This window comes from Alternaria novae-zelandiae (genome assembly GCF_023758075.1).
Source record: "Alternaria novae-zelandiae strain BMP 2774 chromosome Unknown scaffold_6, whole genome shotgun sequence".
NCBI lineage: Eukaryota > Fungi > Ascomycota > Dothideomycetes > Pleosporales > Pleosporaceae > Alternaria > Alternaria novae-zelandiae.
The window spans coordinates 23,262-45,221 of NW_026056966.1; the positions used below are offsets into that span (position 1 = coordinate 23,262).

A 21,960-nucleotide genomic window follows, 5' to 3' on the forward strand; every position below is an offset into this window, starting at 1 on the left:
TCGGCCATCACGCTTCCTCTGTTCCCTTAGTACCAGGGCCTCCTTCTTAGAGACGAAGGCGAGGTATATCGTTGAAGGTTAGAAGATCGACTGCGACATAACGCCGGTCAGCGCGATAGTCATCATATAACCCAGCGTTTTCCTGTTGGAATACACGCAGCATCGGGCTATCTAGCATACTGAACCGCTAGCTTGCTGTCAGTCCCTCGCTCCAAACCGAATGTTTGCAAAAGCGCGCCATCATTGGTCGCCCCAGGGATGTTCATTCCTCGATTGAGCCAGTAGAAAGGTAAGAGACTCAAATGCGTTTCACCGTGCGAGGTCCGAGCCTTGCGCGTCAATTCATGGACATATCCGCATGCTGTTACAACCGGGATTTAGCATCGTTCGCTTGAAGAAGGGAAGCAATCAAGTGGTTGCGCATCATTAAACACCACGACGAGATTGTTTGCGCAGTTCCGTGAAGAGGAAAAGACTCATAACAGCACCGAACGTCATGCCATATCCTCAAAAGTTAGATTACTGAGTGAAGTGTCGACGTGTTTGGATCCGTGCGGACTCACCTTCACTGCGACTTTCGCTTAGCAAAGCGCGACAACGGCCATAACACTCTGCAACCCGTTCCCCTCCACTCACTCTACTTCCCCCAGATGTCATCCGCACCACCAAAGGAAGCGCCTGTCAACGCTAAAGATATCGACATGGCTCGTCTCAGCGCTAACGCGACACCGAAAACCGATCGCAAGCCGAGCCGCTTCCGCGGACTATTCAGACAGCAGTCCAGCTCGAGCGCATCGTCCAGCCCCGCTACCCTGCAGAAGTCGCCTCCGCCCGTCGCTTCTAGCCCGTTGGCGTCGCCATATGTGCGCCCAGGATACGAACAAATCGGTCTCCTACCCAGCGAGCAGTCCATGCACAGTCTACAGGGACTTGGTGAGACCGAGATCGGTGATGGTGAGACGATTGGCTCTACAGCAGTTGAAGGTGCCTCTCCAAACCGCCGTGCTGAGGAAGCAGGCCGTGATTCCGTTGAATCTGAGGTCGCCAAAAGCCAGGATACCTGTCCACGTACAGCTGGTGATGCAGACAAGCGAAGCGGGTTGCCATTGGGTTCTTCCCACAAGATCGCAGAGGCCATGGACAGTAAGTGTCTACCCAGGGTGCCTTGGTACAGCATGCTGACATCGGAACAGAGGAGAACAGCAGCCATGTCAAAGATGCATGGTTCGCGGACTCCGCAGGGCGTCGGATATCGCCTGGTACGTCAAGTTGCTCACGATGTCAACGCACTCACTAACAAGCTTGCAGACAGCCCCCGTTATCCCCAGCACGGCGGCCCCGTCGAAGACCCCAGCATGGTGCAGTACAAGACCACCAGCATCAAGCGCACAAACGACTTCCTCAAGACTGCTCGTATCTCGCCACAACCCCCACTTCTCATCGACACCGCCGAGGAGCACGGTTACTCCACGTTTCTGGATGAAGATGAACCCAGCCCCCGCAAGTCTTTCGCGTCTAACATCTTCGACGACGACAGTTCGCTGAGTCAAGGCATCCGCGAGTATGTCACTAGCAAGATCGCCGAAGCACTCGTCGAGCACAACCGGGAGCGCCAAGGCGATGCCAATGATATGGTCAACAACGTAGGCCCGCTCAACCTCATCATCAAGATCGACGCGGCCGGTCTCGCTAAAGCGAATACCTCTAAGCGATTGATCGGGGACGATGGAAAGATCGGCGACTTCCCGGAGCGCCTCACCATCGGTCCCTTTGAGATCTCGAATGCGCAGCTTGAACGAGACATCCAGTTCGGTGTCATGGCCATCTATGCGATCGCCTTTCTTAGCGCATCTCTTCTAGGACCGAAGATACTCGTTCTTACTCTCTGGAAATCGGCAATCCTTATGGGGGTGTACGCCGCTTTGTTGCGTCAACTGTGCTGGACTGAGAAGGTCGAGCGCGACGTGCTGCTGGCGCCTGTGTGCTTCGTGGTTAATGTGGCTACAGGCATGGGCGAGCAGCTGCTTGAACAGTTGCGCATGATGATGGTTGCGGTACTCGCTGAGGCTATCGAACGCGTCGCTCAGAGCTGTGATGTGCAGGTACATAGCGGGTAGATGACTCAAACAGTATGGTGATAGTTCATGTATCGTTTGGTAGCGGTCGTAAGCATACCTAGGTTCCCGCAGCTGAGGCTGACTGCTACATGAATGGAGATACATTGTGATTCTTGATATTCGCACAGATGATGATGTGGTGAGGACGCCGGGGAAGTCGCTGGTTGGACGCAGCAGTAGATAACGCCTTCATACACGTCAAAGCTCGACATACGACCAGGCGCTGCTTCGTTGCGCAGAACATCCCCACTCACATATCTGCGACCTGACGCCCAGCCGTCTTCGCATTAGCTTTCCGCTGTGACGTGCTTTCTTCTTCGTGAACCAGCGTATCAACAATCCCTTCAAACCAACACGATAGACTGTTCACGAATGGTGCTGTCTCGAACGGCTTTCCCATGCATATATCCGTCAAAATAACAGTCGCCGATGAACTCGTAATAGCCTTCAGGCGGCTTTTCCGACTGACAGCCACCACTGAAGTCGATGTCGCCATCGCTCCGGACTCCATCCGTATCTACGGGTTTGAGTGCTTCTCTTTCTTCCTTGTTCAAATGCGCGGACCGCAGGATGAACGGTACATTTCCACCGTTCAGAACCCATACCTCGTCCTCGACACAAACATGCGGATAGCAGAGGCCCTGACCGTTGCTCCCGGCCTTGAAGTAGCGACGACCATGGGTTGTGACGGAGATCATATGGCATACTGTGGCATTGATCGTATCCTCTTTTCCTTCCACCCATGCAAGAAAGTGTTCGAGCCAACGCATCGTTGCGGGACTAGTTGCAGGACTAGATTTGAGATCCCACGCGTGGCCTTCTGTATCGACTGGAATGTCCAATCCACCAAGCATCGTTCGCCAAAACGCTATGACGGAATTCGGCTGTCTATAGAGATTGCTCTGCTCACTAATGTGAGCTAACGTGTCAAACGCACTCGAGTTGAGCGCGGATAACATCCATCTCTTGAAGACGTCTTTATGCCTGATGTCAGCATCGTCTGTCGGGGATATCAAGGTCTGTACGTCTTCGGATACAAAGGTAACTTTGCCAACACGCCTGCCTATGACCCCAAGCCCCACTCGTCTTACCACCTCACCCGACGACCACGGGGAAGCTTCTAGCAATACAGGTCTCGATCTGTGGTCGTCGGAAGCATTGAAGACGCCATTATCAAATAGCTTGTGCCGATCGAAAACTACATCGACGTCCATGCGATCGCAAGGCGCATCAAAGTCACGCACCCAGGACGCCAGTTTGTCCGGCGCTGGACCATATTGAGGGCCTGTCAGACTCTTCAAGAACCCTTGTTCGCGACAAAGCATTGTGTAAGTAGCCTGAAGAAAAACCTCCTCTTTAGACAAAGTGTAATCCGGGGTGAAGAATCGGTCATCAATGACGCCCAACAGTCCGTAGACCTTGTCGCGCGGGTCCTCACACGCCCGAAACCCGTATACTACATGTTGTGTTTGTAGGTCATGTCGCTTGAGCTTGCCGCTGCCATCGCGTTTTCGATCATAATGAAGGCTCCGAGTCATGGTGCAGAAGTCCTTTAGAGCATTGATCATTGTAATAGGCATTTGCGATACGGGGGGATTGCAACATGGCTTCCAGGCATGTTGGTCGTAGTATAACCCGCAATCGGTGACCGTCTGAAGCGATGTCGTCCATGTGTCAAAGTACAGAGTGCCTGTCCCTGGTAGGATAGCTTCTTGTACGGTCCACAAGCGTGTCCACCAAGGGCTTCGATAGACAGCGAGGAAGCCTTCGCACATCAGATTGAAGTCGTCATCGGGCTTGTAGACAGCTGTATCGGGAGCTCGGGGTTCAAAGCATTGCCATTCATAGACATGGCGACCACTCGCTAGCAAACGTACGATTTCGAATGGATCCGCTCCTTTTGAGTCATCGTTCGCTGCATCGCCAAGGCGGCATCGCGAGGCATCGCAGCCTAGCCAAATCCGTACTTGGGCGCATCCGGAATATATCTTGCCCATGAGGGCCACTTGGTGCGACCTCTCCGTCGGATCCAGCTGATTGATGCAAACAGCGTCTACCCACAGCGGAAGGTCGTTGTCCGGATCGCGCATGTGCCGAAGCGCCTGCTCGAGATTGGAGGTAACTTTGACCGCGACGCCATCGACCTCGATCAGCTTCGTGGCGTTTGGGTCGCCCCAGGTGTATGACAGAGCGTCATAATGCGGCTTCTCATGGAAGCTGACTGGACGCAAGGTACACCGGATAGGCTCCCACGCGTTGCCAGCGTGCAGGCTGAGAATACGCAGGTACTCGCTCGCATGCGGTAAAGGTTCGTAATCAAGGTGGGTGTGGATTGGCTTGGCTTTGTTGGCGTGCACACCCATCGTGGGTGGTTGTTGCCTCAAGCCTCATCAAAGTGGGAGCTTGGAGCAGCTTACCGAGTGCTTCCTTCCGGCGACACCCTGCGTGCCTGCCAGGTTAACACACAATAGCGAAGCGAGCCAGATCTGAGCCCCCAATTATCTCAGTCATTTCAGGCTCGAATAAACCTTATCCGCTCACCCTTTGCTTAATCTTCCCCTACCATGAAAAGTAAACGTCGAGATGCACGCACAAGCATCCTCTTCCACAATCTTATCAACCCCCTCGCAGTCGCCATGCCGATCCCATTGTACCCCGCCTCGCCTAACAATTGTCTTCTTCCAAAAGCAGTATCTTTCCCAGTGCGCACGCATCAGCCGACTCCCGTACCCCAGCGACAACAATGCGCAAGGCTAGTTCCCACGATACAGTTCACCCACCTGCAGGCCAATGTGGCGGCCGACTAGCTTAATAAGACGGCAAGTCCGTCCCGCACCACCCGGCAAGCGTACCCCTTGCCTCATCAGGTCGCGACTGTTTAGCCCACGCCAATAGACCGTGCGACAACCTTGGGAGGAGGCGCCCGGCTTTGACATGTGCGACTGCGACGCGGAAGCGATAAGAACAACATCAACAACTGCATCGACTTAAGGCGCGCGTCTGGACGTTGGGAATCCGGACATTCCGAGCTATTCTTTTCGCAGCCGCTTGCAGCGTTATCATTAGCCCAGCCCATATTCATCAAGGGACGGACACCCTCTTGTGCGCTGCGCGCCATCCATTGACTGAAGCCGTCCGCATCACCCAAAATGGCCGACTTATCGCACACCCGAACGAACGACTCGATGATTAAGAACGCCGCGCATCTTTCGGAAGACGTCCCACCCGAAGACGACGAAGTAGGCGGGTCCTCTAACATGAGAATAGTCGACTTTGGAAGAGATGGTACCGCCGACCCCGAGAATGGGGTGGTGGATGAAGCGCATCAACAACAGCCGCCAAGGCGCAAGAAGAGGAGGTTTGGACTGGGAAAGAAGAAAGAGAGTTATAGCCATACGCATTACAAGGTTTACAAGAGACGGTGGCTTGGGCTGGGCCAGTTGGTGTTGTTGAATATTGTTGTTAGTTGGGATGTGAGTTGACACCTGACACCGTCGCCCGTTCCGTTGTTTGCTTCTGCGGGTGTTGCGAAAGGGTCTTCCGTTCCGAACTTTGAGCATTGCCCTGCGTTGTCGATCGGTGGTGTTGGGACAACATCGCATGAACTTCATTTTTGAGCACCAAGAAACTGCGAAGCATGAACATAGCTGACACACAACATAGTGGCTAACATTCGCCCCCATTTCAACAACCTCATCGCAATACTTCCACGTCCCGGAATCTTCCATCAACTGGCTGTCAACCGCCTTCCTCTTTTCCTTCGCTGCAACATGTCCATTAACGATTTACCTGCTCCACCGCGGCCCCAAACCATCCATCATCGCCGCATCCATCTTGCTGCTGATCGGCAACTGGATCCGGTATACGGGTACCAGGACCAACATCTTCCCTGTAGTCATGGTGGGCCAGATCTTGACGGGGTTGGCGCAGCCATTTGTGCTGGCGGCGCCGACTCGGTATAGTGACATGTGGTTTACTGAGGGAGGGAGGATTGGAGCAACGGCGGTGGCTAGTCTGGCGAATCCTTTTGGAGCGGCGGTATGTAACGACGCGGGAAGAAGAGAGGAAATGATGGCTAACAAGACATAGCTTGCGTCTCTCATCAACCCGTTCTTGGGCGACGTACCGACTACGGTGTTGATAGTATCAATCATCGCAACCGTAGCATGCCTCCCGGTACGTCTTCCTATACCCTACAGTCGGCCTACATCACATATCTGACTGACACCTGATAGTCATTCTTCATCCCCGCAGCACCACCAACACCCCCCTCGGCTTCCTCTGTCATATCCAAAACGTCAATCATGACCTCCCTCAAGCACATGCTACGCACCCCTGCCTTCTACCTCGTCTTCTTCACATTCAGCGTCTACACGGGCTTCTTCAACGCCTTCACTTCGCTGCTGAACCAGATCCTGTATCCATACGGCTACACCGAAGACGAAGCGGGTATCTGTGGCGCGGTGCTCATCGTTGTTGGACTGGTAGCTTGCGCTATTACCTCACCCATCATAGACCGCACGCACGCCTACTTGCTCGGCATCAAGATCCTATGTCCTGTGCTATCGGCAGCTTATCTAGCGATGATCTGGGCGCCGCAGACGCGGACGATTATCGCGCCGTACGTACTCGGTGCGGTCTTAGGCGCATGTTCGTTTTCGCTGCTTCCGATTGCATTGGAATATCTCGTCGAGATCACTTTCCCAGCTAGTCCAGAGGTGTCTTCAACGATCTGCTGGGTCGGAGGACAAGTCTTCGGCGGCATCTTCATCGTCATCATGAACGAGCTCAAAGACGGAAGACCCGTGGATCTGGACGCCGTACAGGACGCGGGCAGGGATGAGGCTACAGGTGGAAACAGGCCGCCCGGACACATGCTTTGGGCGCTGGTCTTCCAGGCCGTGGTTTGTGCGGTGGTTCTGCCACTGCCGCTTTTGTTGGGTGTGAAGCGACTGGGTCTCGCTAGTAGAGAGGGCAGGCTGAAGAAGGATGTCGATGGCGATAGCGTTGTTGTCGCGGAAGAGGGGTCTGGCGAGGGCGTGCAGGGACACGAGCAATGACTCCTTGGGGACATGGATTCTGGTGACGATTACGAGGATGATGATGATGATGACGACTAGGGTTTCTTTGTAGGCTGGGTTTTCTTCACCTTGTCTTTTCGGGTTTATCTTGGGAGGGGAACTGGTTTCCTTGGTTCGTCTTTTTCACTATTATCGTAAACGGGATTCATGTCCGCGTATCATCAATCAAGACGATATTTTGCGTCATTCATGATATTGTTTGTGCAATGTCTTGATTTGGATCGGGAGATAGAAGTACAGTGATATTCTAAACACGACTCTAATATGTACAGTCATCCACGCATTTGACATGTCTTGATGCTTGCATTCATTCCATTCCGAAAAGGCTACGTTCTTTCTACATGTCGTGTACCAATATTGTATTGGTATTTCGCTCGTAGGAGGACGAGGATCGGCGGGGGTCGGGTCTGTTTACTTGAGCTGGGCGAAGAGCTTGGGGGCGGCGCATTGGGACGCGCAGTGGGCGAGGTGGAAAACTGGGGAAGTGTTAGATGTTGTGGGCGGTGATTGGAGGTGGGTTGTTGACGTACATTCTTCAACGCAGTCCTCGCTGGCCTTGCCGTCGTTCTCGATCTGGCCTGTTACCCGTTGGGCGCACTCGTCGTAGTGGTGCTTGGGGCCGTGGCATTCCTTGGACTCGGCGCATTCTGCATGAGATGGTTAGTTACGGTTCCGTCTGCGGTGGTGCTGTGTGTGTGTGGTATCGGGCTGTGTCGGATACGGTGGGCTTCTTATCGACACGTCCGACCAAAGCCGAGGCCTTCCAGACACGCAATTGATCGCTCAAGGCCGCTGGATTGCCATATTCGTAGTCCGGGATAACTCACCCTGTTCAAGCTTCTCCTTTGGGTCGGGCTCCTCCTCGTCCTCTTCCTCCTCCTCGGGCTCCTCATCGTCATCGCCGCTCGGCTTGTGTCCCTGCTCGCCCGAGTCGCCGCCCTTCTTCGCATCCTGCTTGTTGACCTCGGCCTCGTCGCCGCTCTCCTCGTCGGTGCCGGACGCAGGCGTCTGGGTGCTGGTGCCACCTTGGACGGGCGGTTGGCCCTCGGCGTCGGCCGAGGGGTGGGAGAAGGTCTCCCAGACGTCGGAGAAGAAGTCGGTGATACCCATTGTGGTGGCTCCGGGGCAATTGGGGGTCCTCGAGTTGGGGTGCGGGTGGTAGCGGAGGTGTTGGGCGATGGGAAACGAGAGCTGCGAGAGGTGTCATGCCGGGATCGCGAAAATGGGCGGTGCACGGGCCAGCGAAATGGTTAGCGGCGTCATGTAATTCTGAGGGCTCTCAGTGGTCTCTTCATTGCGACAACATTTCTTGTGTATTATTTCCACAACGTGGTGTTATACGGTACATGGCTAATTCCTATGTCTCTTGAACGCCTCCTCGACGCTAACTCCGCGTCCCACGTCCGCAATCACCCTCTCGTCCGCCTCGATCAGCTTCGGTAGTAGATCGAGCAGTTCGTCTACCTTGCCCTGTGGCACCGCGACCACGCCATTCTCGAAAGGGTCAATCATGATGATGTCGCCGGCTTCGACCACCGTCTCGCCGATTCTCACGGGCACATTGTGTGCATGAAACTTGGTCTCGGCTCCCGCGCCGATGACAGACGTCGCTTTGGACCAGATGGGCAGCTGCGTCTGATTCAGCGCAGTGATGTCCCGCACGCGACCGTCGACCACGATACCCTCTGCACCGAGCTGCTGCATGCGAGCCGCCATGATACCGCCGACGACTGCGCACGACTGTCCTGGAGGCTGGCTGATGACTACAATGGTGCCGCTCTCGGTATAGTCTGCGTACGGTCGGGAGTCTGCTAGATTGGAAGCTGTCATGCTATCCGCCATTTTGGGAGGGTTTGGGAAAGACTTGGTCGCTTTCGGAATCATGAGAAAGGTCGACGCAGGCGCGAGGACCTTTTTAAGCTCAGGCTTGGGAATGCTGGCTGTATGGAGCAGCGGCCCTGACGATGTTAACAAGTGATGTGATGCCACGTACTCCACTGATCGTACTGATATCAGCGAGGAAGCCCGCGCCTGGTACGTGTAGCTTCAGTAGACCATCGGCGAGCTACGAGATATTAGCCATGAATCTAGACGGAGAAGGTAACCGTACGTCACATGCTGCGTACTCGTATAGCTTCTTCCACCTGGGTGATGCCATGGTTGTGATTCTGTGTTATCAAATGCAAAACAATGTATATGACTTAGACATGCAGCGCGACAAGCTATGAGGCTCTTTACCCCGCCAGCCGAGGTGCGCCGCGACTCTGGGAACTATGTCTTCTCCAACATAGAACTAAACAACCCTGATTTGCCCACGCGTGATTTCAGATGTAAACTTCTCAGTCAATCGCGCAGTCGAGGTGGATCGGTTGCACTTGCTTCCTCTACGTCATCGGCCAATCGCATCAAGCCCTGGGGCGCGTCAGGAAAGTAGACGCCGCTGTAGCATGCTGCACGTGAATTGACGCAATAATACAAACGCAAAACATTCTACAAGACGACTCTGTGATGAGCCGTGGCGGTGAATCTCACCCAGATGGTGGCGCAAGGTCGAGTTCCGCCGTATCGCCAAGCACACGACAGATGCAAGGGTCCCGGAACTTAGATGCATCTCAGCACTGGCCCATTCTGCCACTTTCCATAGACGTGACGACTAGCTTTCCGTGGCCTCTCGCCGCCACGCCCAATCCACCGCCCACGCGCGCCTATTCCTTTTCGTTCATCTGGTACTAGACATAGTCTTTGCGGCCTCTGCGCTGCGCATTCTTCACCATGGCCCTCCACGCGGCCGGCGCTGCCCAGGTGCGTTTTGCCACGAGTTCCGACATCGCGTCATTGAACCCCTACTGACTTGGATATAGAAGGTCGCTTCTGTCACGTCGCAACTGTCGCCCACCATGTCTACCGTCCTGCGCTCCCCGTGGCAGGCTCTGGGCCGCATGCCCACGGCTGCCGGTGTCAGGCAGCTCACTACCGCGTCTTCGTCTTTATCTTCAGGTAATTCGCAATGAGGCACAGTCAGAGCACAACACTGACACTCTGCAGTACCGCGCGTCGGACTATGCAATCCCCTCGCCCTGACATCGCCCGTCGCTGCCCTCAGGGCCCGCCAGTTCTCTTCCATGTCGCGCAACGGCCCTCTCTCGCACCTCCGCCAGCTGACCAAGCCCGGCATGCTCGGATTCAGCCTCGTACAACAGCGCTCGCTCTTCGGTGGCCCCTCTCAGGAACAACTCGCTCGCCTCGAACAGGCTGCTAATGCCAGCCCCACGAGCGCCTCCGCTCAGGCTTCCTTCTACTCGGCTCTGCTGCGCGGCAACTACCACCAGATCATCATCGACCGGTACAACACGGGACGCTTCGCCACCAACTCTACAATTGACAAGATGTACAACAATGCCTTGGCAAAGACGGGACAGGACGTCGGCGAACACTCGGGGCTCACTGCGAACCAACGCCAGGCGATTACCCAGGCCATCGGCGCAAATGCTGGCGGTGCTCAGGTCGCCAAGACCAGGGGCGGCGCTGGCGTCAAGGCCGACCCCGTCTATGTCGTTGTCGAAGAGTCTCTGATGAATGTCATCTTTAAGTGGGTCCGCTGGATCTGCGGTTTCGCTTTGGCTGCCTACGTCTCCCTGATCCTCATCACCCTCTTCGTCGAGACCAGCGGCGTCCTCAAGAAGGGCGTCGGTGGTAAAGAGAACGCCGAAGTCCGCCCCGAGCAGCAGAACACCCGCTTCAGCGATGTCCACGGTTGCGACGAGGCCAAGGAAGAACTCACCGATGTCGTTGACTTTCTCAAGAACCCAGACAAGTACAACAAGCTCGGAGGCAGACTCCCCAAGGGTGTACTCCTAGTTGGCCCTCCTGGTACCGGTAAAACTCTGCTTGCTCGTGCTTGCGCAGGAGAGGCAGGCGTTCCCTTCTTCTACATGTCCGGTTCGGAATTCGACGAAGTCTACGTTGGTGTCGGAGCCAAGCGTGTCCGCGAACTCTTCACTGCTGCTCGAGGCAAGGCGCCTGCCATTGTCTTCATCGACGAACTTGATGCCATAGGTGGAAAGCGCCGGTCGCGCGACGCCAGCTACCACCGCCAGACCCTCAACCAGCTTCTCAACGATCTCGACGGCTTCGACCAAAGCAGTGGTGTCATCTTTATTGCTGCCACTAACCACCCCGAGTCTCTCGACGAAGCCCTGCTTCGCCCCGGACGCTTCGATCGTCATGTCCAGGTGGAACTCCCTGATGTAGGTGGCCGACTGGCTATCCTCAAGTACCACACTCAGAAGATTCGCCTCTCTCCCGATATCGACCTCTCTACCATCGCCCGTGGCACACCTGGATTCTCTGGTGCCGAGCTAGAGAATGTTGCCAACTCGGCAGCTATCCGTGCTTCCAAGATTCAGGCAAAGTTCGTCTCTCTCGACGACTTGGAGTGGGCCAAGGACAAGATCAGCATGGGCGCAGAAAGGAAGAGCCGCTCTGTACCGCTCAAGGACAAGATTCACACCGCCTACCACGAGGGTGGCCATGCGCTCGTCGGTCTCTACAAGCCTGGCTTCAACGATCTGCACAAGGCGACTATTCTTCCCAGAGGTCACGCTGCCGGTATCACCTTCTTCCTCCCGGAAGAAGAGGGCCACCACACTCGCAAACAATACATACGCCAACTGCAGGTCTCTCTGGGCGGCAAGATCGCCGAAGAGCTTGTATATGGCGAGGAGAATGTATCCACCGGAGCTTCTAGCGATATCTCCAACGCAACGAGGATAGCCTACATGATGGTCACTCAGTGCGGTTTCTCAGAGAAGCTTGGCAACGTCGACTACAAATCCAATTACGAGATGGTCGCACCCGAGACCAAGCGAATCATCGACGACGAGGTGCGAAAGCTGATCGATGAGGCAAGAAAGGATGCCAAGGAGCTGCTGCTGTCGAAGCGCAAGGAGCTCGACAGATTAGCCGATGCGCTTGTGCAGTACGAGACGCTGGACAAGAAGGAGATCATGAAGGTCATCAAGGGCGAGGACCTCCCAGGCCGGCTGAAGGCCTTGCCTGACGCGCCCATCAAAATCCCAGATAACCCACTCCCCACGGCGATAAGACCAAGGGGTGATGGTGGTGACGGCCCAGAACCTCCCGCTCCCATACCTGCGTAGTTAGCGGGATGGGAATGATGGATGTGCATAAAAGCACGTTGTTTATGAGGTGAATGGCGTTAGTTCGACCTCTTCCCTCGTTGGAGGGTTTCGCTTTATTGGTCATGTACAATATTAGGAATACTTTAGCTTAGCGAATAAAGCGAGCTATTGATCACGTCGCGCCATGGATTATGGGAAAGTTGTTTGTGGAGATGATGGTAAGAAAGAAGTAGATTGATGAAGTTAGACAGTAACGAGGAATGAGAATAGACACGTCAGTACAAGCAGCTTGCGATCCAGATGAAGCTGCAGGGTACGCTCTTGGAGGTCTTACACCACAACCTCCGTTAATTGGACAAGGTAATCGCGATTGCGATGTATTCACTCATGTCACCAGTTTGAAGAGCAGCTTTCACCAGACGACGGCCAAAGGAGCAGTGGCGCGTTCCGAGCCCAGTCCTCTCTGCATATACTCTCAAATGTCGCGAAACCAGGACAACCCACTATGTACCTTCGTGCTTTGGCAATCACTGCAGCCAACTCAACTTCCTCACGGTCACTTCTACGGCTCCAGCCCCGTACTTCTTTTCGGCCTTGGGATTACAACATGGCCAACTCCCATACCAAGCGAACTACGCCTTCAGCATCGCGGAATATCACCGGCATTGTCGACACGTACGCATCGCCGGTTACAGGTTCATCACCACTAGAATACTCGCGGCGGTCGTATGATCCTGTTCTGAGCGGTCGTGGACATGGTGATGTCAGCATGTCTTCATCGCCATCACCATAGCCATACCCCCTCTCAGACTCCCGGCGAGCCTACCTCCATCAGCATCAACCAAACTCCACACATTCAGGCTATCTCGACCGCGCCCAACTTTTCGGTCGTACACCTGTCCCTATCCAACAAAACGCCCGTCGCGCCCGCCCTCCTTCAACCTCAAACGAACGAAACATACGAAAGCGATCCTCGCGTACCCCTACTGGTGAGTGGGCGGAAGCGGGTCTTCCTGAACCACCTATTGAGGAAGAGAGGGTTGGCTTGAATAATGCTGAGGGGTTGATTTGTACAAGTAGTGGTGTAACGACGCTTGGGGTTGAGGAGGATACGCCGGGGAGATTTTCACCTAAGGCGAAGGAACGTACTGGGAGTAAGATAGAGCCTGCTGAAGATGCGTTAAGGGAGCAGTTTGAGAAGGGTAGGGTAGAGCTGGCTGGGAATCTTGCGTGGCGAAGTAGTTCGAATGGGAAGTCGAAGTGGGCTGGGAGGGGCTTTGATGCGCGTCGTGGAGGGTATGTGTCTCCGAAAACGCCGTCGGTGGCATCGGATGATGTAGAAGAGGAGTTTGGGTATGTGGATCCGGCTAGTGTACGGGATGTACTGGCGCGGGTGAAGGCGAGGGAGGCGATGGGACGTACTCAACGGCCCTCCGATGATGTGAAGCGTGTGAGGAATGGACCTGAGCCGCGCGGAAGCTATTTCGACGTCGACATCCCACGCCGTAGTAACAATGCGCTCTTCGCCGATTCATCAGATGCAGACATGGCTTTGCCAAAACTTCCGGATCGAAGTGCCCGGGTCTTTTCGACATCACGGCAAATGGTCGAACAGCCCTCTACGGAGACGCCGAACCGTCAAAAGCACCCATCTCCAGCTAGCAATCGGACTGAGCTTTCGTTCTCACCCATCACCCCTGTCATCAACGTGGCTCCCCAGCCAATACGCCAGGATCTCGACAGCACGCCCGTTTTTGGTCATCTCTCCCTCAGTTCCTTCAGCTCCATCACAACAACAATCGCACAACCACCTACTCTTCCACACAGCCGCACTGGTCTCACATTCTCCCAAGCCACGGCAATAATATACGGCTGCATGGCCATCACAGCATCACACCAAGCGCTCCTCGGTCTAGGCGGAGATATCGCTGCTATGGATCTGATTATAGGTCTCTACTGGGCTTTCCTTTCCGGTCTCGCTATCTGTGTAGCTCTGCAAGTGCTGTTAGGTGCTGTACTGCGACCGGTGCGGGGGGGGGGGGCGGTGTGTGATGGTGTGGGCGGGCATGGGGATTTGCACGTGAGGTCTTTTTGAGAGGGGGTTGGGCATGGGGTTTGACAGCGCCGCGGTTAGAATGAAGGTTGTTATTTGACCAGATAACGAGTTGCTTCAGCCATGTGTAGGGGCATGATGTAGATATGGGGAATGATGCGCACTACGGTACAGTGAGTAGCTATGTAAGTTTCATGTTGATCGTTGATATCATTCCGTACCAAACCAATAGCCTTTCATGACGTGCGTGAATATATCCCTGTGAACATTAAGGTGTTCGCGACCATCACTCCACTCCGCTCAATAACCCTTCACCAAAATTTCATGCCGGTACCACATCCACATCCCATCCCCGGCCCCCTCTCTCTCCAACCCCACAATCACCCCTACGTCCTCCTCCTCCCCTCCTCCGCCTCCCGATCCCCCATCAACGACTCATCCGCATCCCCATACTCCATAACGCGCCTGCGCGCCTCTCTCGATATCGCGTCGTTCTCCTCCTGGACACGGCGCCGCTCAGCTTCAGCGCGTGCCTCGATAAGATCCTGGACGTAGATTGTGGCGTCGGTGAGTTTGGTGATTATGAAGTTGGCAATTGCACGAGGTGAGCCGGGGCCGTTGCTGTCCATTGTGTGTATGAGATGGCGGTGTGGAATGTGTGGGTTGGATACTAGGAGGGTATGTGAGATTAAGATTGCGTGGTTTAGATAGTGCGATTTTAGAGAGGGTTATTGAGAGATTAGAATGAGAAAGGGTTGGGGATGTATGGTGGTTGAGTTTTATTGCGGTGATGGTGTGTATAGAAAGAGGTGAATTGTGCCTTCACCTGCTTCCCATGGTACGTGGTGGATTCTTATCCGCCTTCCACGTTGATATGTCCAACCTGCCGATGCGTCGCTTCGCGAAGTTCACTACCGCATTCACATTCGTTTCCCGCTTTGGAACGCTCCCGCTAACCTTCACTCGTTGCGCTGTCCAATATCGGTGGCCACATGCATGCAGTACTAACAGGTCGAGATTTAAGAAAGTAACCAAAGCGTTCTTGTTCGTCTCTTATCCCACATCCTGTTCATTCTTAGAACACCATAGCCCCACCATCAACAATGATATCCGTCCCATTAATATACCTCCCCGCATTACTGCACAGCAGCACCAACGGCCCCGTAAGCTCCCACGGATGCCCCATCCTCCCCATCGGATTCCTATCATTCCAACTCTTCCTTGCCCTGATCAATCCATCCCCATCATTCAATATCGTGTCCATATACCCCGGGCTCAGACAATTAACCCTAATACCATAGCTACTCCACTCCGCAGCCAGACTCTTCGCCAGCGATAACAAGGCTGTCTTGGACGAATTATACGCGCATTGCGGTTGAGGGTAGTTCGTGTGATGCGCAGATATACTCGCCGTAAACGTAACACTACCCCCCGTCCCCTGCGCACGAAACTGTTTCGCAACAGCCTGCGCACACAAGAAAGACCCCGTGAGATTGATATCATGTGTGCGCCGCCATTCATCTGCCGCCATCTCAATCGCGTGTGTGCAGCCTACCACGCCGGCGAAACAGCAGAGCATGTCTATGCTACCAAGTACCTTGACAGTGCTTTCAACGGCTGAGGCGATTGCCTTCTCGTCGCGTACATCGACGGCTTCGGTTATGATGCGCGCGTGGGGGAACTTGGAGTGTAGTTTCTTGACGCTTTCGAAGGCTTGGTCGGGGTTCATGTCCCAGAGGGCGAGGCCCGTGGCGCCGTGTTCGAGGAGGGCGGCTGCGGCTTCGAGGGCGAGGGTGCCGGCGCCACCGGTGACTATAGTCATGGTGGTTAGTAAGATGGTCTTGGTGTGTGGTGTGTGGACGGGGATGGGTGGGGTTACCCTAAAGGCGTTCACGTACTGATCGCATTGCCCCTGACCTGGAACCTATACTGCGCTCTCTCTGCGGTAGACAGGTTCTCTGGTGGTGGTCTAGGCGCTGTGAGAGGGTTGTCGGCTGTCGACAGTGTCATCTCTGGGAGCTGTCGGTTGACGAGCGCGGCGCGGTCTTCAGCGTCTCCTGCCATTTTGATTGAATTTTCGCGATAACGAATTTGATGAGACTTGTGGCGTGTGATCTGGCTTATTGGGGCCCCAAAACGCTGGTTCGGCCTTCTTATGGACGCGTTCGGACGACAGAGGTCCGTTTGTTCGGATTGTTGGTGGAGCGCGCCCAGCTCGAACATGACGTCGGAAGGGTCCGCCCCACTGGCGCTTTCACCCCACCAGCGAGGGAGGAAGGTGTGCCGAGCGCGGGGTGAAACTGCGACACCACAACTTTGATTTCCGCGGTGTTGATGTGTAACAGCCATGCGCTCATCAATACGCCTCGGCGACTCGTTCGCAGCACTACTGTGTTCAGACTCAACATTCCCACAAGTCGCGACGTGCGCACCTGATCTGATCTAACAATTCCACACAGCGCAACATGTGGAGCGACCAACCACTAAAGTGTGAATATCGTGATCGCTATGGTCGCTCAGTACCGACATTCCCTTTCACACCCAAGACCCATGATGGTTGCAAGCCAACTCTAATCACCTCTATCATGTGCTTCGTCCAAATGTGTGAGACCCCACTCAACGGCATTCTTCATTCCGATCAGCTCAACCATGAAATACTCATCGCAACCAACTCCGTCAACCCTTGAAAGGGACTTTGGTCCGGAATGGTCCGACCGCCTTCGCACAACTATCGCCTCCAACTCAGAGCTGATGATTGTCGAACAAGAAGCATGGAAGGATCAAGCTCATTGGAGGGACAACGACTCAGCTACCCCGAGACCTGTTGACCCATGGAGGCTGATAACTCCACCGGGCGAGCCTCGGAAAGAATCTGACGATCAAAGAGAAGACATAGACGCTGGCTTCGTACTTGAACAGGATTACAATCCTACGCGATGGGCGCTTGTCAAATACGATTGTAATCACGAAGCCTTCGAAAGAGTCAAAGCGCATCAACTACGCTGCAGTCTGGAAACGCAAAACTTCGCGAAGAAGATTGTGTGGTATATCTTCTTGGCTGTTCTACTCCATGGTATCTGGACGCACTTGGACGAGTCTGAGAAGCGCGGCACGTGCGACTGCCTTTGTCCGTACTGTAACATAACAGTGGATTGATGTTATGGATTTTCTGGCAGGAGACGGATGGAATGAGCCCATTTATGTGAAGCCCTCTTGAGCGTAGCATAAGCCGACCGCGATATAAGACAAATATGTAGTATCCTTATACGTGCTGTCGGATGAATGGACAATGAAGTCGCTGTGTTCGCGTGTAACAAATTCTTTGATTCACAGTGATGATGTATAAATACTGACTGACAGCAACTCCGTCCATCACTGTGCAGCGCGCGATGCAGCTAAGATGCGGGGTCTCCACATCGTACCTTCCACTAGTGATAGTCCGATCTGCATCATGAAAACGTACAACCACCCAGCTGATCAACGCTCTTTGATCATGACCGGCAGGCCCGGGCTCTTATCACATATCTATTCGCGACCCTTTCCCACCACGTCCAATGGCAAATGAAGACGGTCTGGTAAGACGCGGTACCAAAAGAGCAAGAACGCGACACGGGTTCGTACAATCAAAAGCACACCACACCAACCACAACAACCACCAAATGCTGACGCACACATCCCAGCTGCACAAATTGCAAGATAAAAAGACGCAAATGCGATGAAACGAAACCCACATGCAGCCGCTGCAGCAGCAAGAACGAAAAATGCGAATGGGCTTCTCGCCTCACCTTCCGGGCCGAGAATGCTCTAGGTGTCGGCCCATCATCGCTGCATCGCGCTCCAGGACGACCGCCTGCACGCTTTAAGATTAAGGATGTGACTGCGGAAGTTATACGCGACTATCAGCATTATGACCAGACAGACGAGCTTGATGTACCAGACCAATTCATTCATGATGGTCAGACTCCTCCTTCCAACACCATATCGCCGGCTACAGCCGACAACGAGCAGGTACCATCGCATCATGCTCACCCGTATTGGCAACCAAACACAAACGCGCCTTTCTCGGCTCCAGAAAGCACTACAGATCCTCTCCAGCCGGGCCAGTATATTCCTTTACCCACTCCGGACGATATTGGATCGATTTGGCACAGTCCTAGCACGACTACGTATCTAGACGACAGCGTCTTCCTCCCAGGTTCAGCGTATCTCGATGCGCATTCCACGTTCCGGAGCCATTTGATACAGGAGGTGAGATCTAATGTGCCGACTCGAGAGGTTACACCGGATGCTGTGCGCATTGGACAGGTTTGGGAAGGGGTGCAAGAAAATTACGCTTCAGATGCAGCGAGGCATGTTACGGAAACCTCTCTTGACCCCACTCCCATCAATGAGCCTGAGACTGCAAACATCTCACCGCCCCAGCTATCTGCAGAAGAGGACTTCGAACTATGGAAAAACTGGCTCGACGAAGTAGCACCCTGGATCGATAAATTCGACCCGGAGCGCCACTTCCAACGTACCTTGCCTATCATGGCACGCTCGCACGACCACTTGCGATATTCGATGCTCGCGCTTTCAGCCCGCCAAATAGAGCGGAAAAACAACAGTAAACATACCTCGCGCAGTCTAGCTCTCTACCAAACCGCCATTCAACTCGTCCTCCCACAACTACACACCCGCAGCACGCCGGTAATAGCGTCATGCGTAGTGCTATGCGTACTCGAGATGCTGAGTAGTTCGGCGAAAGCGTGGCATCAGCATCTGGATGGATGTGCGCACTTGCTAGAAGCTGTGGGTATTAATGGGTTTAGTGGTGGTGTGGACCAAGCGCTGTTTTGGTGCTTTGCTCGTATGGACGTCTGCGGCGGGCTTATTGCGTCTTCCAAGACGCTTATACCGGTGGAGCACTGGGCTTCATCAGGGATGGGTCTCGATGCCGACGTGGACCGTTTCCGTTCAGTCGGCAGCTACAACGTCTACGCGTGCGAAGCCGTGTATCTCATTGCCCAGATCCTCGATCTCCTCTCTTTTCACTCAAACCTAGCCGGTCGCGTGGGCGCCACACCACGCTTACCCCCAGACCCAGATGCCGCATATTCCGCTCGTTGGACTCAACTCTGGTATCACATATCCACATGGTACACCACGCGCCCCGCAGAAATGCTCCCAATCTCCTCCTTCACTCCACCTACCTCCCCCTTCCCGCGTCTCCTCTACAGCAACCCCGCCGCCATGTCCGGCAACCAACTCCACCACACCGCCTGCATCTTGATGCTCCGTCACAAACCTCCCAACACCACCGTTACACCCAAGCCCAACTCGATCTTCTGGCACGCGAGACAGATTTGTGGGATCTCGATTAGCAATGACGATCATGCTGCTTGGACGAATGCGATTCAGCCGCTGTGGATCGCGGGGCAGTGGATGAGCCATGAGAGTGAGCAGAAGGCTATTTTGGGGTTGTTGGAGAAGATTGAGAGACTTTCGGGGTGGAGCACGAAGTGGAGGGCGGAGGATTTGAGGGAGTTTTGGGGGTAAGGGGAGGTGGTGGTGTGAGGCTGGGGTTCAGCCTGGTCTTCGACAGCGTGTGTGGTGGCGGTGTTAGGTGAGGCCTTGGGTTGTTTGCCGCTGGAGGCGCATTTGATATCCTCGATGGGTGAGGCTCCCAATCATATTCGACGAACTTGGAGGCAGAAATTCAGCTTTCGAAGCTCAGTGTCCAGTCGTGAAAGCCGCTCGTGTTCACGGGCTTGGCGGCATCTTCTGGCCCCCCCTGTTCAGCCTCGTAGCCTGGTCCATTATGTTAAAAGCTTTGCTGTAGCGAGATGTTGCGACTGTCTAATCCATATCGGCATAGCCTTACTGTGATCCGAATCGATCGACATGGGCAACAGCTTTGGTTTCCTCAGAGGCGAGAGCGGAAGTGGGTTCCAGTTCAACGTGGTGGAGGCTTGCAAGGCTGAGGATGTGGATCTCGCTCAGGCTTGTAGCCTGACGTTTGATGGAGACCATGGCCTTGTCTCCATCGGCAATGTTACGAGGGGAAGAATGGTGCCGCAGCCTGGTATCGCTGGCATCGGAGTAAGTCAAGAAGATAATTCACAGACATTGTGCTGACATAGCTAGATATGGATCGCGATGGTACTGTTCTTCGTCGTTGTCGTAATCTCCTTAATCTTCGTTTTTATCGAGCTCTGGTTCAGGGCAGATGTCTCGTAAGTATATCGGAGTGTAAGTTGTCGAACCAGACTAATCGTCGACGCACATAGTCAATTTGGCAGCGCCTTCGCGAGCTTCCGAGACAAACCTAACAACAAGACTCCCGAGAATCCGAACGCGGATCCGACATGGAAAGATAGAGTGCGCGCAGCTGGCCGAACATTCGTCTTGGGCGTTGCAGACACTCAGACTATCTTCGTCGGAGCTTTCCTTCTCGGTTTTGCTGGCCGGAGCAAGTGCAAGCTGACAAGCTATCATTTTACGGTCGCCGTTAGTCAGATGATGATCGCGCTGTCCGTTCTCACCTTCTCCATCGCGCTGGTCCGGACCTATTGGCGCAATCCACTCGCAGCCGCTTTCCGACTAATTCTCTCGGTTGGGGCCTTTATCGGTGTCGGGTTGACCATCTTCAGGGAAGCCAACTATGCTCCGTATGATGCACTTGAGCATTCGAGCCAAGACAGCGCTATTCTTTTGCCAGTAGCATGTATGCTAGAAATGGACCTGCGATCAGCAGCAGAAGAGCAAGCGCGCCTGAACCAAGCCAATCTCGGCTTCGGTAACGCCACAGCCTGGCCACCAGAACGATTCATGTACATAGTCCTCGGCGTCGCTTTCATCGCCGCCCACATCTCAGTCCCCATCCGCTTCGCCGAATCCAGAGACCGCGCACCGAAAGTCTGGACGGACAAGCGCGCATTTGTTACCTTGATCTACTGGATCTTGGTGTTGCTCACACCCATCGTCACGTCGATGTTTTGCTGGTTCCGCGTGTACACAATGCGCGAGTGGGTAGCTGGTTCGGGGTGGATGGAGGATCCAAATACGGAGATGATAGTGTGGGATTCGGGACAGTTGATTGCTATGGGTGTGCTTATTACGGTTGTCATGAATGTGCTTACTGAGGCGAAAGAAAGGGAGAAGAAAGACGCGAAGAAGAGGAGTGACGGAATGGATGGGGAGGCGGGGTTGGAGTTGCTGCCGACCGCGTATCGTGGGTATGAGTATTAGGGTGCCTGATGAATCCTCTCATGCGTCTAGACAATGGTAGAGTATAGCAAGCGAATTGTAGCCAAAAGTTGTGACAAGACGACCGATGATGGAGCTCTCTCAGCATCGTGTCAAGTTTTGCGCGTTGTTGAGAGTAAGTCTTCCAAGGTTGTTCGCGCATGAATTGTGACATTGTGTTGGTGACGGTGAAGAGTGGGCGCGTCGCGATTTCAAAGCGCGATGACGGCACCAGCAGCGCACGGACTCTCGGAGGTTGCGGCGATGTCGACCACTGTATGGTTGTCTCCATTACCACGACCACCGCCGCCCGAGACACGCAGAACCCGGTCGAAGGCCTT

General features: G+C 54.3%; 6 protein-coding genes across 6 annotated transcripts; 4 read left to right on the forward strand and 2 right to left on the reverse strand.

The window, feature by feature from the left end:
* Positions 1-650: 650 nt before the first annotated feature.
* Positions 651-2,117, forward strand: J4E88_003546 (uncharacterized protein; the record flags this gene model as incomplete). The annotated part of the gene is made up of 3 exons (XM_049397196.1): positions 651-1,143; positions 1,194-1,259; positions 1,309-2,117. 3 exons carry the CDS (start codon positions 651-653, stop codon positions 2,115-2,117), a joined length of 1,368 nt encoding a protein of 455 aa, XP_049256584.1.
* A 3,149-nt stretch (positions 2,118-5,266) lies between these two features.
* J4E88_003547 (uncharacterized protein) lies at positions 5,267-7,177 on the forward strand (the record flags this gene model as incomplete). Its single annotated transcript, XM_049397197.1, has 4 exons — positions 5,267-5,590; positions 5,781-6,155; positions 6,207-6,293; positions 6,353-7,177. The coding sequence occupies 4 exons, from the start codon at positions 5,267-5,269 to the stop codon at positions 7,175-7,177; spliced, it is 1,611 nt and encodes a 536-aa protein (XP_049256585.1).
* Positions 7,178-7,609: 432 nt separating this feature from the next.
* J4E88_003548 (uncharacterized protein) lies at positions 7,610-9,356 on the reverse strand (the record flags this gene model as incomplete). The annotated part of the gene is made up of 6 exons (XM_049397198.1): positions 7,610-7,674; positions 7,729-7,845; positions 8,026-8,389; positions 8,582-9,156; positions 9,206-9,263; positions 9,309-9,356. The coding sequence occupies 6 exons, from the start codon at positions 9,354-9,356 to the stop codon at positions 7,610-7,612; spliced, it is 1,227 nt and encodes a 408-aa protein (XP_049256586.1).
* Positions 9,357-9,970: 614 nt separating this feature from the next.
* On the forward strand, positions 9,971-12,357 carry J4E88_003549 (uncharacterized protein; the record flags this gene model as incomplete). The annotated part of the gene is made up of 3 exons (XM_049397199.1): positions 9,971-10,000; positions 10,060-10,195; positions 10,244-12,357. 3 exons carry the CDS (start codon positions 9,971-9,973, stop codon positions 12,355-12,357), a joined length of 2,280 nt encoding a protein of 759 aa, XP_049256587.1.
* Positions 12,358-15,943: 3,586 nt separating this feature from the next.
* J4E88_003550 (uncharacterized protein) lies at positions 15,944-16,456 on the reverse strand (the record flags this gene model as incomplete). The annotated part of the gene is given in 3 exon segments (XM_049397200.1): positions 15,944-15,973; positions 15,990-16,204; positions 16,291-16,456. The coding sequence occupies 3 exon segments, from the start codon at positions 16,454-16,456 to the stop codon at positions 15,944-15,946; spliced, it is 411 nt and encodes a 136-aa protein (XP_049256588.1).
* Positions 16,457-20,275: 3,819 nt separating this feature from the next.
* On the forward strand, positions 20,276-21,622 carry J4E88_003551 (uncharacterized protein; the record flags this gene model as incomplete). The annotated part of the gene is made up of 3 exons (XM_049397201.1): positions 20,276-20,473; positions 20,519-20,607; positions 20,662-21,622. The coding sequence occupies 3 exons, from the start codon at positions 20,276-20,278 to the stop codon at positions 21,620-21,622; spliced, it is 1,248 nt and encodes a 415-aa protein (XP_049256589.1).
* Between the last annotated feature and the right edge of the window lie 338 nt (positions 21,623-21,960).